Source organism: Urocitellus parryii, chromosome X (assembly GCF_045843805.1).
Source record: "Urocitellus parryii isolate mUroPar1 chromosome X, mUroPar1.hap1, whole genome shotgun sequence".
Classification (NCBI taxonomy): Eukaryota; Metazoa; Chordata; class Mammalia; order Rodentia; family Sciuridae; genus Urocitellus; species Urocitellus parryii.
Genome location: NC_135547.1, coordinates 17,579,076 through 17,596,113, shown reverse-complemented (window position 1 = coordinate 17,596,113; position 17,038 = coordinate 17,579,076). Strand labels below are relative to the sequence as shown.

Below are 17,038 nucleotides of genomic sequence, written 5' to 3'. Positions count from 1 at the left end.
ATTAAGTATGCTTAAATTGAAAATAGTGCTTGGGCTGGGGCTATATAGCTCAGTGGCAGAGCATTTGCCTAGCATGTGTGAGGCACTGGGTTTGATTCTCAGCTAAATAAATAAATAAATAAAGATATTATGTCCATTTACAACTAAAAAAATATTTAAAAAAAGAAAATAGTGCTTTATCAACTTAAAACAGGTTTTCCTTTTATAAGATATTTATACGTAAAACATTTTTATCACATTGAAAGTGCTTGGAGTTTTCTTAGAATTTATCATTTAAAAATTGTTTTGGGAAATGTGGGGATGTGGCTCAGTGGTACACCCCATGCCTAGCATGCATGAGGCCCTGGGTTCTACACTCAGTACTGCAAAAAAAAATATGGTTTGGGGAAGGCAGTATAGCACAGTAGTAGAGTGCTTGCCTAGCATGTGCAAGGCCCTGGGTTTGATCCCTAGCACCACCCAAAAAAGTTGTTTTTATTGTTCAATTTTAACATAATGGATTTGGTCTCTACTCAGTATCTTAGTAGATGTGTAACATCTACTATCTACTGTGACATCGGTTGCTCTGGGGGACATCTGCTTTTTTCTTTTAGGTGTACCTAAGGGAACTCCAAAACAAATTCTGTGTATACCACCTAGTCTATATTTTATGTCAAACCCTCCCAAGCATACCCTACACAGCTCTAGTAAAAATTCATCTGGACCTTCTTGGCCAAATACAATAACAGATAAATCTAATCTTATTTGTATATTTTGAAATATGAATATTCACTAGGAAACAACGACCTATGTCCTATTTAGAGTCCATTAGCCCAAATGAAACAGGGGAAAAGATGGTATAAAAATAGAAATGAGGTCCTGGTGGCAGGCGTGGGGGTCAAGTAGGGATGTGTGTGTGGTGATGCTAAAAAGAATGAGGACTCTGCCAGGCAGGCATGGTGGCACAGGCCTATAATCCCAGCAATTTAGGAGGCTGAGGCAGGCCCTCTAACAACTTAAGTTCAAGGCAAGCCTAACAATTTAGCAAGATCCTCAAGCAACTTAGAGAGACTCTGTCTCAAAAAACAAAAAGGACAGGGAAGTGGCTCAGTGGTAAAGCACTTCTGGGTTCAATCCTCAGTTCCTCAGTACCCTCCCTCAAAAGAATGAGGACTCTATAAAGTGAAGGAATGTGAAATAAAGATCAGAGCCTCTAAGCAAATGAAGGCATATTGTATGTGATAAGTAACAGTTATTTCCATTAGGAGTAAGCAAGAACAAATAAGTGTTCAAGTAGGAAGTGTAAGAACTTTGTAAAAATTATGCAGAGTAAATAATTTTTAAAGTAATGATGGTTGTAGCAAAGAGTTTTTCTTCTTTCTTTTCTTTCTTTCCAGGTATTGAACCCAGGGGCACTTAACCACTAAGCAATATCCCCTGCCTTTTTTTTAAAATTTTGAGACAGGGCATCACTAAATTGCTAAGGCTGACTTTGAACTTGGGATCCTCCTGCCTCAGCCTCCCTAGCCACTGTGATTACAGGCTTGTGCCACTGTGCCCTGCTTAATTTTCTTTTATGAGGAATTTTTGTCATGTTTTTAATTTTTAAAAAAAGGACAAATGAGTTTTTCTGTTGTTAGTTGTTTTTTTTTTTTTTTTTTTAATTCCCTTGTAAGTGTAATCTGGCCATAGGATAGAATGCCAGACTTCTTCTGGCATTTATGAACCATTATTATACTCCCAAGGAACTTCTATGGGATCTCTATCTCTAGGATGATGATGATGATAATGATGATGATTTCAGTACTGGGGATTGAATCCAGAGGCCCTTTACCACTGAGCTACAATCCCCAGCCCTTTTTATTTTTTTAAATTTGAGATAGGCTCTCACTAAGTAGCAAAGACTGGCCTCCAACTTTTGATTCTTCTGCCTGAGTGCCACCCCCCGCAGTTGATCACAGGTTGTGCCACCACAACTAGTACTATTTTTTAAAATGATGGTCCTAGTGTTTTGTTTGTTTGTTTGTTTTTGGTACCAGGGATTGAACCCAGGGGTGCTTAAGCCCTGAGCCACATCCCTAGACCATTTTATTTTTTATTTTGAGGCAAGATCTCTTTGATTTGCTGAAGCTGGCCTCCAACTTGTGAACTTCCTGCTTCAGCCTCCTGAGTCACTGGGATTACCAGTGTGTCCACCATACCTGGTCATAGTGTTAAAAAAAATAGTCCACCCTAGAAGACATAGGCTTGAATGTCAGTTTTTCTCTTGGCCAGACATCGTTATCATATGAATATGAAACACTATGCAGATTTTAACATTTACTTCAAGGAAAAGATTATAGCAGTGTTCTTTTTTGATATTATATGGTTCTCCTTAATCTTTGAATATATATAAATATGTGTGTGTGTGTGTGTGTGTAGTTCATTGTGTGCTATAAAAGAATTTACCAAAGAAAATTATCTCTTTACTATTTAGTTTATCACATATGTTTAGCAAATAAAGATAGCAACAACTTATAAGTTTAAAATAAGGAATGGAATTAAACTCATTCAACAGCCATACTAGTTATATAAAATCATGTTATAGAATTTATTTAGTAAAAAAACAAAATGATAATAATTAAAAACAAAAAGTAGAGTAAAAACCATTATATATAGTACAAATCCAAGTTTGTTTGAAAAAAACAGTCATGGGGGCTGGGGATGTTGCTCAAGCAGTAGCGTGCTCGCCTGGCATGCTTACAGCCCGGGTTTGATCCTCAGCACCACATACAAACAAAGATGTTGTGTCTGCCAAAAACTAAAAAATAAATATTAAAATTCTTTCTCTCTCTCTCTCTCAAAAAAAAAAAAGTCGTGTACACACACATATTCAGGGTTTGTTGAAGATTGATTATCTCTGGATAAGAATGACTTAAGAATTTTTTCTTTATATTTTTATATAAATTATATATTTTTACCAATTATATATTTTTTTACAAATTTGTTGCAATAAACAAGTATTACCTTTGCAATTAAAAGCATAATAAGCCAGTTAAATAAGAAACATTTATCTTGATATGCCATTTTGTCTTAGGTAAAATACCACTTGATGATCAGCCAAGACACTGCCAACATACATCCTGTGATACTTCCCAGCTGTCAGTAAAGACTGTGTGGTGAGTATCAACATGGGTTTTTTAACATTCACTGGTCATTTTTCACTTAGCTTTTAAGTCTACTTTGGCCATTAGGTATACTTAGAAGTATGGCTCATTCTAGAAATTATAAAACTAGTATCCCAAATGTATGCTATCAACCTCAATTCTTTTTTCTAACGTGTGTGATATTCATATGTAGTGGATTCATTTTTAGAATGGAGGTTTTAGTATTAGATGATAAGGTATTAGAGAAATACATAAAAATGCATGCTTAGAGCTGGCAGTATATTTCAGTTGCATAGCTTATGCTTAGCATGCCTGAGGTCCTGGGTTCAATCCCCAGCACTGAAACAGGAATAATAATTATTTTAAAATAAAGTATGCTTAGAAAAAAGTCATTTTCTGCCTATCTTGTCAACCTTGGATTTTTGTCTGCTTTGTTGATTGAAAGTATTTTTGAAAAGTATGCCTAAGAAAGCATGTTTTAATAATTACAATGGGAAATAAAGGAATGAATTTTTATTTATTGGAACTATTGATGTAGGAGGGGTTTTTTTTTTGGGGGGGGGGATACTGTTGGTTTTGTGATACTATTCTTGTGAAACAGCCTTGGTCTAGTCCCAGTTGTTTATGTCACATATTTGGCATTCCTGTGTAGAGAAAGCAGAGTGCACAGAGTGACATCTTGAATTTGGTTATGAGTGGCATTTTCTTCTCTTAGTCTGTCTCTGGATATTCCTGATGAAAGCAACAGCAGTGCTGGATCTTCTTCCTGTAATTAATCAGCTAAAATCAGCATAAACTCCCCTCTGTCACCTTCTGATAGTGGTTCTCCTTTTTTAAAAAAAATATTTATTTTTTAGTTATAGGTGAACACAACACCTTTATTTTATTTTATGTGGTACTGAGGATCAAACCCAGTGCCTCACATGGACTAGGCAAGTGCTCTACCACTGCGCCACAAACCCAGCCCTGGTTTTCCTTTTATTCATGTAGATTTCAACTAAGAACCAAGACCTTCTTATCATTACACACATACACACACACACACACACACACACACACACACACACACACATACACGCATGCACCAAACTAAGAGCAATAACAGAATGGTATAATTTAGACTATGTCCCTAAAATAAAATCCTAAAATTCTGTGTATCTATAGAATTTGTATATATAATTCTGTTCATGGCCTTCACAGTTCAATGTAGTGATATTTTCAAAAATATTTTCCAACTAAAACTATGTTGAAGATACAGTCATACATCTATAAGCTGCAATATCTAGAAAATGCTGTACCATGACTTTTGTTAAAAATTGAGAGCTCTGCCGTGTGCAATGGCACACACCTGTAATCCCAGCAGTTTGGGAGGCTGAGGCAGCAGGATTGTGAGTTCAAAGCCAGCCTCAGCAAAAGTGGGGTGCTAAGCAACTCAGTGAGACCCTGTATCTAATAAAATACAAAATTGGGCTGGGGACATGGCTCAGTGGTGGAGTGCCCCTGAGTTCAATCCCTGGAATGCAAAAAAAAAAAAAAAAAAAAAAAATTGAGAGCTCTGTTTATTTTTAGGAATTAAAAAGGAAATGACATAAACATCTAAAACTATAAGGTCTAATGAAATGTAATTGTTCAATTAACCAACAAGATAAAATTATTTTTAAAAATTACTAGTTTTTAAAATATTTTCAGTACTTGTTAGTTTCCATCTACTAAGGAAAAGTTACCTATCACAAGCAATTTTTGAAACTAAGCCAGTTGTACCATACTGATGTAAAGATTGACTATTTTGCACATGAATACTTGGGTGTTTAATTTGTTGGAATTAGTAGGGAAGAACAAGATGAATAAAAGCTAATTGAATGGAAAGAAAATAATATATAATTGGGGCTTCACTCAATTTGTACTCAACCTGATTAGCCTTGATCAATTTTGCATTCTAATTAAATCCAGAAAAAAGACAATGTTGATAAATTGTAGTCTTTTACATTTTTATGAATTACCTTTCATTCATCAGCATGACTACTGATTTGATTAAATACAAGCTTAATATATTAGGGCTTTTCTGAAAGAATCATGTGCTTCCAGTTGTTCCCTACAGGCTATAAATATCTGTTTAAGCCTCAATTTTCTAGCTGGAAGTCTTATGAGTTTTTTAAGTAGGAAAAAATCATTTGTTAAAAATTTAAATCTATGCCAAGCACAGTAGTGCCTGTAGCCGCCTGTAATCCCAACAACTTGAGAGACTGAGGCAGGAGGATTGCAGGATATAGACCAGCCTCAACAACTTAGCAAGACCCTGTCTCAAAATTTTAAAAAAAGGGGCTGGGCTGAAGGTCAGTGGTAGAGCATCCCTGAGTTAAATCCCTGTATCTCTCTCTCTCTCTCTCTCTCTCTCTCTCTCTCTCTCTCACACACACACACACACACACACACACACACACACAAATTAAATCTAAAGTAAGCACTTTAAGTAATTGTGCATTTTAAGAAATAGAAATGTGTCAGGTGCAGTGGCTCATGCCTATAGTCCCAGTGACTCAGGAGGCTGGGGCAGGAGGATCTCGAGTTCAAAGCCAGCCTCAGCAAAAGCAAGGTGCTAAGCAACTCAGTGAGACCCTGTCTCTAAATAAAATACAAAATTGGGATGGGGATGTGGTTCAGTGGCTAAGTGCCTCTGGGTTCAGTAATCCCCCCCCCAAAACAAAAAGGAAAAAAAAAACCCAACATATCCTATCCTGAAGAAATGAAGTTGAGATTTGGTTTAAATTACTTCAGCTAACAAAACAAGAGCAGTTATCTAAAATATTAACAGAAGTCTTTTCCTCATCATTGGAAATAATCACAATGTTGAATTCTGATGCAGTTATGCCCAAACATAAAAAAAATGGTTGGAGCACTAAGAAGTTTTGGGCAGTTGCCCCACAGGAATTATTCAGAGTAGAAGCAATCAAATATTCAAAGATATGGGGGGATCATGATGGTCTCCTGAAACTGAGATAGGATTCTATGAATTGACTAATGACAAGCCTATAAATATTGTCATTGTTACTTGGCTTCTTTACTTGCCAGACCTTTAGTGCTCCATTTTTTGGTGCACTAAAGGTCTGGCAAGTAAACACATGAGGGTCCCCTCATGGAATGAGGTGTAATTGCAGTGATATTTGTTGCTGAAATTGTAGATGATTGACAGCCAGGAAGGTACACACACATTATTGACATTTGAACCAAAAAGAGTTTTGCAGTATTAAGATTGCAGAGTTTGAGAACAAAGACTAAGGATGGGGAAAGTAAACAACGGGGGTGAGACTACTACTCAGTTGTGTAAGGAACTTTCATCAGTAAATCTTGGTCCTTTTTAAAAATATTTTTTTTGTTATCGTTGGATACTGCACCTGTATTTAATTTATTTATTTTTATGTGATGCTAAGAATTGAACCCAGTGCCTCACACATACTAGGCAAGCACTCTACAACTGAGCCACACCCCCAGCCTAACTCTTGGTACTCTTGACTATCTCAATACACTTTGCTCAACTTAGACAATTTCTTACTTTGTTCAATTAGTATTATTTTAATTGTTTATCAGGAAATCACATCTCTTTCTATAACATGCTCAAAACCAAAGATTTTGTAGTTGGTGCTCCATTCTGTTGACTTTGACTTTGTATGTTGGGAGGATTCATTTCTTTTTTGGGGGAGTGGATACTGGGGAGTGAACCCAGGGATATTTTACCAATTAGCTACATCCCAGCCCTTTTTAAAATTTCTATTTTGAGACAGGGTCTCTCTAAGTTGCTGAGGCTGGCCTCAAACTTGCAATTCTCCTGCCTCAGCCTCCCGAGTTGCTAGGATTATAGGCATGTGCCACCATGCCCATTTGGGAAGATTTATTTCTTAAATGATTTTCCATTTATTGATTTTCAGACCAAAACTATGATAACTTTTAAACATGTTTTAAACCACAATTAGGTGGTTTAAAACAATGAAAATTTATTGTCCTATAATTCTGGAGGCTAGAAATCCAATATAAAGTATTGGCAGGGTTGGTTTCTTCTGGAGGCTCTAAGGAAGAATCTGTTCCATGCCCCTGTACGAATTTTCTGGTGCTTGCTAGCAAACCTTGATTTGCAGACAGATATCCAATGTCTGCCATTGTCAACGTGTATAGTTCTATCTGTGTCCCTGTGTCTTCACATGGCCTTCTTATAAAGACAACAGTCACTAGATTTAGAGCTGCTCTAATCCAGTATGACTTCCTCTTAATTTAATTACATCTATAAAGTCCCTATTTCCAGATAAGGTCAAATTCACAGGTATTGAGTATTAGGACTTCAACATATCTCTTTAGGGGTACAGTTCAACCCACAGAAGTATAATTTTGCAATTTTGATTTTGCTCATTTCATTTTTCTTAAGTTATTTTAAAAATTGTCTGTCCATTAACTCATCTTTAAGGTGTAAGAATAAAAGATCATTTTATTGTATATAGTGTTGGCATGTCTTCTGATGCTAATTTTCATTGTCAGTAAAAGGATAAATGAAAGAGAAAATATGTTTTTCAAATATTTTTATTCATTTTTAAAATTATTTTTTAAATTTATATATGACAGTGGAATGCATAACTATTCTTATTACATGTATACAGAACAATTTTTCATATCTCTGGTTGTATATAAAGTATGTTGACACGTGTTCATGTCTTCATACATGTACTTTGGATAATGATGTCCATCACATTCCACCATCCTTGCTAATCCCCTGCCCCCTTCCTTCCCCCCCAACCCTTCTGCCCTATCTAGAGTTCATCTATTCCTCCCATGCTTCCCCTCCCTACCCCACTATGAGTCAGTCACCTTATATCAGAGAAAACATTTGGCTTTTGTTTTTTTTTGATTGGCTAACTTCACTTAGCATTCATTATCTTCTCTAACTCCATCCATTTACCTGCAAATGCCATGATTTTATTCTCTTTTAATGCTGAGTAAATTTCCATTTTGTATATATACCACATTTTTTAATCCATTCATCCACTGAAGGGCATCTAGGTTGGTTCCACAGTTTAGCTGTTGTGAATTGAGCTGCTATAAACATTGATGTGGCTGTGTCCCTATACTGTGCTGTTTTTAAGTCCTTCAAATATTTTTAAAGAACCATTTTTAAGCTTTAAATGTATTTAATTAAGCATTCCTATTTTACTCATAAAAGAGCAAATTCAAATTTACCTTAAAGATTCACACAGATTCAATAAGAAAACTCACCATAGTAATGAGTTGTATTCTGAGCTCAAGAAAAAAAAATATGATTCTTAAAATTTATGAAAGCCAGGGGGCCAGGATTGTGGCTCAGGGGTAAAGCCCTTGCCTAGCTTGCATAAGGCACTAGGTTCAGTCCCCAGCACCACATAAAAATAAAATAAAATAAATGTATATAAAAAGTTTATGAAAGCCAAATCAACCAATCAAACTGCTAATTTTAAGTATATTCAATGTATAGCATATTCTGTGTACAGAATAAGTACTAAAAATTACACTATGAACAAGGATGAGTGTGATACCATCCCTATCTTCAAGCAGAAAGTACAAAAATATTGATCCAGATGTGGTGGCACACGCCTGTAATCCCAGTAGCTCCGGAGGCTGAGGCATGTGTATCTCAAGTTCAAAGCCACCCTCAGCAATTTAGCGAGACCTTAAGCAACTCAGCAAGACCTGTCTCTAAATAAAATATAAAAAGGACTGGGGAGACAGAGCTGGTCCTTCAAGTCAGGTGTGGTGGCGCATACCTGTAATCCCAGTGGTTTGGGATTACAGTGGTAGAGTGCTCACCTAGCATGTGTGAAGCACTGGGTTCAATCCTCAGCACCACATAAAAATAAAATAAAGATATTGTGTCTATCTACAACTAAAAAATGTTAAAAAAAGGACTGGGGCTGTGGCTTGGTGGTTAAATGCTCCTGGGTTCAATCCTCAGTATCAAAAAAAAAAAAAAGTACAAAAATATCAATACAAGGCAATCTTTTATAACAACTGTAGATACATATATGAAAGGACCCCTGTGCTGTAAAAGTAGAATATAAAGATAATATTGGAATCACAGAATCTTAGAATTAAAGGATTTTAGAAGTCTTTTAATGTATCTCTGAATGGAGGAATCCTATAAAGAATTCCAGATAGATGATCTTTTAATTTGAAATCCTATAGTAATGAACTAACACCCTCACAAACATTCATTCTATTGTTGGACAACTCTCACAGTTAGAAATCTCCTACATTAAAAAGGGGGATGGGTTGAAAGTTTGTATGTAGGTGTGCTTTTTTATTGACTCTTTAGAATTGAGGCAAATCAAGTGAGCTATTGAAAGCACACGAGTGACGGGGGCTGTAGCTCAGCAGTAGCACACTTACCTAGCATATGTGAGGCACTGGGTTTGATTCTCAGCACCACATAGAAATAAAAAATAAAAGTCCATCAACAACTAAAAAAAGGAAAATAATTTTTTTAAAAAAGCACATGAGTTATGATTCTAATTCTGCATAAATCAGCTCCTTGATTATTAGTACTCCCACTACAGAATATATTTAATATCATCTTCTAAATGAATTTTTTAAATTCACCTAGAAGCAACTGTATAAATATCCATGATGAAAATGCATCTATGGTACTTTAGGTATCTATGAGAATATCTAATTTTCAATTTGCCTGAAGTATTTTTAAATATTTTAGTATCTTAAAAGTTGAGCTTGAATAATCTATCATATAGGTAGACGTCACTGTCAGAAAGTTGAAATTTATAGAATTTAGAAAAGGCCAGGGAGCCAGGAAAGAGTTAGCTTTGTTTCCCTGAAATGCAGTGATGTGTCACAGAATTTTTACAATGTGGTTCTTAACTCAATAGTAAACAGGGAATGGGGTCATAGCTCAGTGATACAACACTTGCTTAGCATGCACCAGGCCCTGTGTGCAGTCTTAGCACATGTGGGCATGTGCGCGTGCACACACACACACACATACACAATTAATTGTCACAAGGCTATAATGTATAAATGGAAAGCATTATATATCATATAGGAATCTCAGAAAATAGCTTAACCCACCTAAGAGTGAGACGCTTAATGACCATGATCTCTCAGAAAGAAATGTGTTAAATGGATGCATTTGTTAAGTAAATTAGTAATAAATTGACTGATTGCCATTTGTATGCAATTGGAGTTCTCTGTGGCTTTACTGATATTAAAGGAAATTGGTAACATAATTGCTCATGTCAGCCTTTTGGGGGAGCGACCAGACTGTATTCTTTCTGAGCAGAGCAGTTAGGAGATCTGACTTGAAGGTCCAGATCTGCCACTAGTTCTGTGTGACTTTGGGCAGATCTCTTTACCTCTCTGAACTTCTGATGGCTGATCTATAAAATAAAGTTGACGTAGACATTTATAAAATCCGTATTGCCTCTTAAAATTCTATTGAGTCTCTGAAAACATCTTCCTTCATCTTTGCTAGCATGACAGTGAAAGTCATGACGGCATGAATTTGGAACACTTTAAGAAAATATTTAGGCAAGTGTGGCGGTGCACCCCTGTAATCCTAGTGGCTTGGGAAGCTGAGGCAGGAGGATTGGAAGTTCAAAGCCAGCCTCATCAATTTAGCAAGATCCTAAGCAATTCTGGGAGACCATGTCTCTACATAAATATAAAAAGGTGGCTGGGGATGTGGCTCAGTGGTTAAGCACCCCTGGATTCAATCCTCCGTACCAAAAAAAAGAAAAAAGAAAAAAGAAAATATTTAGGAAATTAGACAGCTTCATACCTAATATTTTTATTCTTTCTGGCAACAAGAAACTCATTTTGTTCAGCCTCATCAATAGTTTCCTCTGTCCTCTGAATTATGAATGATTTATGATGAAATGCAGAAGCTAATTTCCTCCTGGTGTTTTGTTTTGTGGGAAAAAATGATCCTCTAAGAATTTCCATATTAATAACAAGTTCCCAGTGACAAAGCACTCACCAGAAAATTTTCTTTGTACTGTAAGTACAGCTCAAGCCAAAACAAAAGAAAGATATGCTTGGTGTGTTCATTTCAGAGAAGCAAGAGAGACATAGCCAAGATCTGTGTCAACTATGAGAACATAGCGCCAGTATGCATTTGGAAGTGTTCAAATAGCACTAAAAAGCAAACCAACAGCAAAAGAGCATTTTCGTTTTCCTCAATGATTATTGTATGGCTGGAAGAAAAGCCCTGTAACGTCAGTTCTGTTTATTTCCTGGCTCTGCTCTTATGCTTGGTAGCTCTCCATTGAATACAAACGAAAGAAGATGTGCTTGAAACTTGCAAACAGCTGGCTTATGACTTTGTGCTGAAGAAGGAAATACTTAAAAATGTCATTATCCAGCAGAGGAGCCTAATTATACTTTCCATTTCTAGTCTGGCTCTTCTGAAAGGAAGGGTTTAGTTTGCTTCCTTAACTAGACGTATGTTAAACTCTACGGGAGTTTACATCAAGTCCTATTCTTGGATGATCTTTTCATCAGATAGGGATCTTTGGAAAGGAGGGTATTGAGGCCAGCATGTCAGGGCAGTCAGAGGAGTTCATCTAAAACTCCCTTCAACTTGATTTAGAATACATTCCTATGCCATGTTAATAAGCAGAGGATTTTTTTAACTGTTTAGACTACAAGGCTGTTGAAAATATGGGGAAAGTACTATTTGAATTCACTGTTGAAGATAGATAATGTCTTCCCTGGAGAAAGTTTTGCAATGTATATCAAAAGCCTTCAAAAGATGTACATTTTTTTGATATAGGAATTTGATTTTTTTTTTTTCTGGTACTGGGGATTGAACCAGAGGCACTTAACCATTGAGCCACATCCCCAGTCCTTTTTATGTTTTATTTTGAAACAGGGTTTCATTAAGTTGCTTAAGGACTCATTAAGTTGCTGAGGCTGGCTTTGAACTTTGTGATCCTTCTGCCTCAGCCTCCTAAGTTGCTGGATTACAGGTGTGTGCTCTAAGCCTGACTGATTTTTTTTGACAGTGCTGAGGATTGAGCCCACAATCTCATACATTCTAGGTAAGTGCTCTACTACTGAGCTACACCCACAGCCCCTGATACAGCAATTCTAGGAATTTTATTTAGGGAAAATATGGGACAGGTTAAAAAGAATGTTTATTATAATGTTATTTGTAAATATGAAAAAATTAATTGTGCAAAACAGTCTTGCCAGGCATGGAGGTACATGCCTTATAATCCCAGTGATTTAGGAAACTGAAGCAAAGGAAGAGGAAAGTCAGCCACAGCAACTTAACAAGACATTGTCTCAAAAAATAGAAAAGGCCAGACAGTGGTATTTCCTGTAGTCCCAGCAATTCAGGAGGTTGAGGCAGGAGAATTACAAGCCTAATGTCAAACACTAGGGAACAATTAAGCCAGCATTTCTCAGGGTGTTATAAAAATATGAATAAGTAAGTGAATTAAAGAAGAAGGAGTCGGGAAGAATCCATGTTCAGGTAAACTTGGTAAATTGAGTTAAATCTACTTTTTTTTTGGTACTGGGGATTGAACACAGTGATACTTAACCAATGAGCCACATTTTCAGCCCTTTTTATTTTTTATTTTGAGACAGGGTCTCACTTGGTTAGGGCCTTGTTAAATTATTAAGGCTGGCCTCAAATTTGTGATCCTCTTGCCTCAACCTGGAATTACGGGTGTGTTCCACCATGCTGGGGTTTAAATTTGCTTCTTTAATACTGTGAAAGTCCTAGAAAAGGGGACATGGTATGAAGTATTTTCAAACTATTTAGCCGAACCCATGTTGTTGTTTTTGAGGGACATCTTGTGGGATTGATGTTCTATAGAATATCCTTTGGGAACCACTGCGTAAAACAAATTACAGTATATTCACTCCATGAAAATCTCCCCACCCTCTAAGAATAATGATATGGTCTTATATCACTTGACATGGAAAGAGGTTTACAGTATATTGCAAAGTTAAAGAGCAGTGTGATTAATGGAATCTCATTTTTGTTTTTAAAAAGCATACATACATATTTTACATAGATATAGAACTAAAAAGTCTGCAAAATTGCAAAAATGTGTAAGTGTCGGGGAGGCAGAAGATGGATGGCTTTTATTTTATTTGCTCCTCTCTTTGTATTTTCAGATTTTTCCACATGGAGCATCTGTTAATTGTGTAATTAGGAAATAATAGAAGTTAAAATAAATGCATTTTAGAAATTCATATGCTGGGTTGTTCGTTTTGTTTTCATGGTGCTGGGAATTGAGCCCTGGGGCCCGTGTTCTAGGCAACTGCTCTACCACTGCGCCACATTCCCAGCCCTTACATGCAGGTTTTCATTATATGAGGTGGGGAGGTAAGGGGATCAGGACTCCCTTACCTCTATCAGAACTTTCATTGAAAGAGATGCAAAGAGCTTTTCAAATCTTGGCAAGTTCTACTCCTTCAAAAATTCTTCCTAATATTGAACAAAATTCTACCTTCTGGCCTTTAATCCTGATTTGTGTTGGGAAATGCCACAAAATGAGCAAAATTCATATCTTCTTCCATAATGTAAGCTTTCAGATATATGGCAGCAGCTACCATGTTTCCACACATCTGTTCTTCTCTAGTTTTTTGTTTGTTTGTTTTTATTTTTTATTTTTTGGTTCTAAGAATTGAACCCAGGGTGCTTATCCACTGAGCAACATCCCAGCCCTTTTTTTTTATATTTATTTAGAGATAGGGTCTCACTGAGTTGCTTAGGACCTTACTAAGTTGCTGGGGCTGGCTTTGAACTCGTGATCCTCCTGCCTCAGTCCTAAGCTGCTGGGATTACAGATGTGCACCACTGTACCCAGCTAATTTTTAATTTGTTTTTTTTTTAGTTACACATGACAATAGAATGTATTTTGACATATTATACATACCTGGAGTATAACTTCCCATTCTCATAGTTGAACTTCCCATTCTTTTTTTAAAAAATATTTATTTATTTATTGTTTAGTTTTCGGCGGACTCAACATCTTTGTATGTGGTGCTGAGGATTGAACCCGGGCCGCACGCGTGCCAGGCGAGTGTGCTACCGCTTGAGCCACATCCCCAGCCCAGAACTTCCCATTCTTGTGGTTGTACACGATGTGGCATTTCACTGGTTGTGTATTCATATATATACATAGGAAAGTTCCATCCAGTTCATTCTACTGTCTTTCCTATTCTCATCCCTGCTAGGTTTTCTATCACAGTAATTTTTCTTTGGGATGATCATTTTCCAGTTTATCAATATCCTTAAAGTGTGGCAAGCAGAAGTGATCATAACACTTAATAATTTTTTCACATACCATTATTAGTTCCTATAAAATTGTGTTATTATTAAAGTTTTTTGATTAAAATAATTTCTGAATACTTCCTGGCTCACGGTAGCTGTATTCTGAGTCATTTTTTAAGATTATAGGAGACACTCAGTTATCTATTCCCTTTGCAATCTTTTTTTTTTTTTTTTTTTTTGGTGGGGGTACCAGGGATTGAACTCAGGGGCACTCGACCACTGAGCCACATCCCCAGCCCTATTTTGTATTTCATTTAGAGACAGGGTCTCACTGAGTTGCTTAGTGCCTCACTATTGCTGAGGCTGGCTTTGAACTCACAATCCTCCTGCCTCAGTGCCTCCCAAGCCACTGGAATTACAGGCGTGCACCACCATGCCTGGCTTATAACATTTTCTACTCTGTCCTCATCATTGGCACCAGTTTTTCTGACTTTTGATCACCATTAGATCTGAGTTAGCTGCATGTAGATTGGTTGGCCTCTCAACTGAAATGCCCTCCACAAAACAACAGCAGTAGGCCAGAGTTCATATAGAATATCATTTCTTGTCCTTGACCTGCTCCCAGTATTCCTGCCTAAGCCAATATACACACTGGTATCCTTTGCAGCCTAATGAAAACTTTGCTTGTTCATACCTGTTGCTATTTTCCTACACAGTGGGAACTTTTTAAAAGAGCCTGATAAAACTATATGTACCAGCTCAAATAGTACAGAGCTTAATGAGTTCCACTATGCATGTGTGCCTATACACTTAGCTTTCTCAAAAGGGTAGTTTCTTAATTCTAAGTGCTACATCTAGGTACAAAGTTTATACAGGATACTTGATACTTGCTAAGCAGAAATAAATTAGAGTTTCAACTTTGGAAGAGTTTTTTCTTTTATACAGTTTTTAAAAATTGTTTATTTATACTGGGGATTGAACCCAGTGGTGCCCTACCACTAAGCTACATCCCCAGTCCTTTTTATTTTAAGACAGTGTCTTGCTTTATTGCTGAGGCTGGCTCCAACTTGTGATCCTCCTGCCTCAGCCTCCCCAGCTAGAATCATAGTATATGCCACGTGTCTGGCATTTTTATTTTTCATCTTACTTTTTTGGGTACTGTTGATTGAACCCAGGGGTGGTTTACCACTGAGCTACATCTATAGTCCTTTTTATTTTTAATTTTGAGATAGGGTCTCACTAAGTTGCTGAGGGGCTTGCTATGGGGCTGGCCTTGAATTTACAATCCTCCTGTCTCACCTTCCCGAGTTCCTGGAATCACAGGTGTGTGCCACTGCATTTGGCCAACTATTGTAATTTTTTTTTTAAAGAGAGAGAGAGAGAGAGAGAGAGAGAGAGAGAGAGAGAGAGAGAGAGAGAGAATGAGAATTTTTTGATATTTATTTTTTAGTTTTCGGCCGACACAACATCTTTATTTGTATGTGGTGCTGAGGATCGAACCCAATGCTGCGCGCATGCCAGGCGAGCGCGCTACCACTTGAGCCATATCCCCAGCTCCTAACTATTTTAATTTTTATAACAACCCTATAAGGTTGGTACAGTGTTTTTTCTTTGTTTTGTTTTTGTTTTGGGTTTGTTGTTGATGTTGTTGTTGTTGTGCTGGTGCTGGGGATCAAACCTAGGGCTTTGCACATGCTGGGCAAGTGCTCTACCACTAAGCTACACCCCCAGCCCCAAAACTTTTCACACAGTTTAAAAAATAGTTTTATCAAAGTACAATATGCAAATTATAGATTATACCCATTTTATTCTTATTGTTAAGATGTAGACCATTTCCATTGCTATAGAAAATATCCACTATTCTTTGTAGTTAATCCTCCTCACCTCCTACTTCTGGCTCCAGGCTTCCTCTGATCTTTTCATTACCATAGATAAGATTTATCTTTTATACAATTTAATAAAAATGTAATTATACGGTATATACTTATGGTGTTTGGTTATTTTTGCTTGCAATAATGTCTTTGGGGGGGATTCATCTGTATTGCTTCCTTTATCAGTAGTTCATTACTTTTTTAAAAATTTATTAATTTATTTTAATTAGGTATATATGTCAGCAGAATGCATTTTGCTTCATTGTACACAATTGCAGCACAACTTTACAACTTTACATTTCTCTGGTTGTACACAATGTAGTGTCGCACCATATGTGCAGTCAGACATGTACCTAGGGTAAGGATGTCCATCTCATTCCACCATCTTTTCTGCCCCCATTACTTTTTATTGCTAAATTATATTTTATTGTATTTATATGGTACAGTTTGTTTATCCATTTACTTTTTTTTTTTTTTTTGCAGGGTACCAGGGATTGAACCCAGAGATGCTTAACCACTGAGCCACATCCCCAGCCCAACCCTTCTTTATTTTTTATTTAGAGATAGGGTCTTGCTAAGTTGCTTACGGCCTTGCTAAATTGCTGAGACTGACTTTGAACCTGTGATCCTCCTACTTCAGCCTTCCAAGCCTCTGGGATTACAGGCATGGGCCACCACGCCTGGCTCCATTCACCTCTTGATGGACATGATGACTTTTACTAATAAAACTGCTATGAACAGTTGTGCTTTTTTTGAATGTGTGATTCTGGAGATTAGAACCCTTGGCC

At 36.8% G+C, this 17,038-nt stretch overlaps 1 protein-coding gene across 1 annotated transcript in view; it reads left to right on the top strand.

Moving 5' to 3' along the window:
• The window catches only part of LOC113194521 (P2R1A-PPP2R2A-interacting phosphatase regulator 1-like), a 53,039-nt gene extending 36,221 nt beyond the window's left edge, over positions 1-16,818 (top strand). The window contains exons 7-8 of the mRNA XM_077794019.1: positions 3,056-3,137; positions 16,734-16,818. Coding sequence (XP_077650145.1) covers positions 3,056-3,127 — 72 coding nt within the window. The 3' untranslated portion in view covers positions 3,128-3,137; positions 16,734-16,818. The remainder of the gene's footprint in view (positions 1-3,055; positions 3,138-16,733) is intronic.
• Positions 16,819-17,038: the final 220 nt, after the last annotated feature.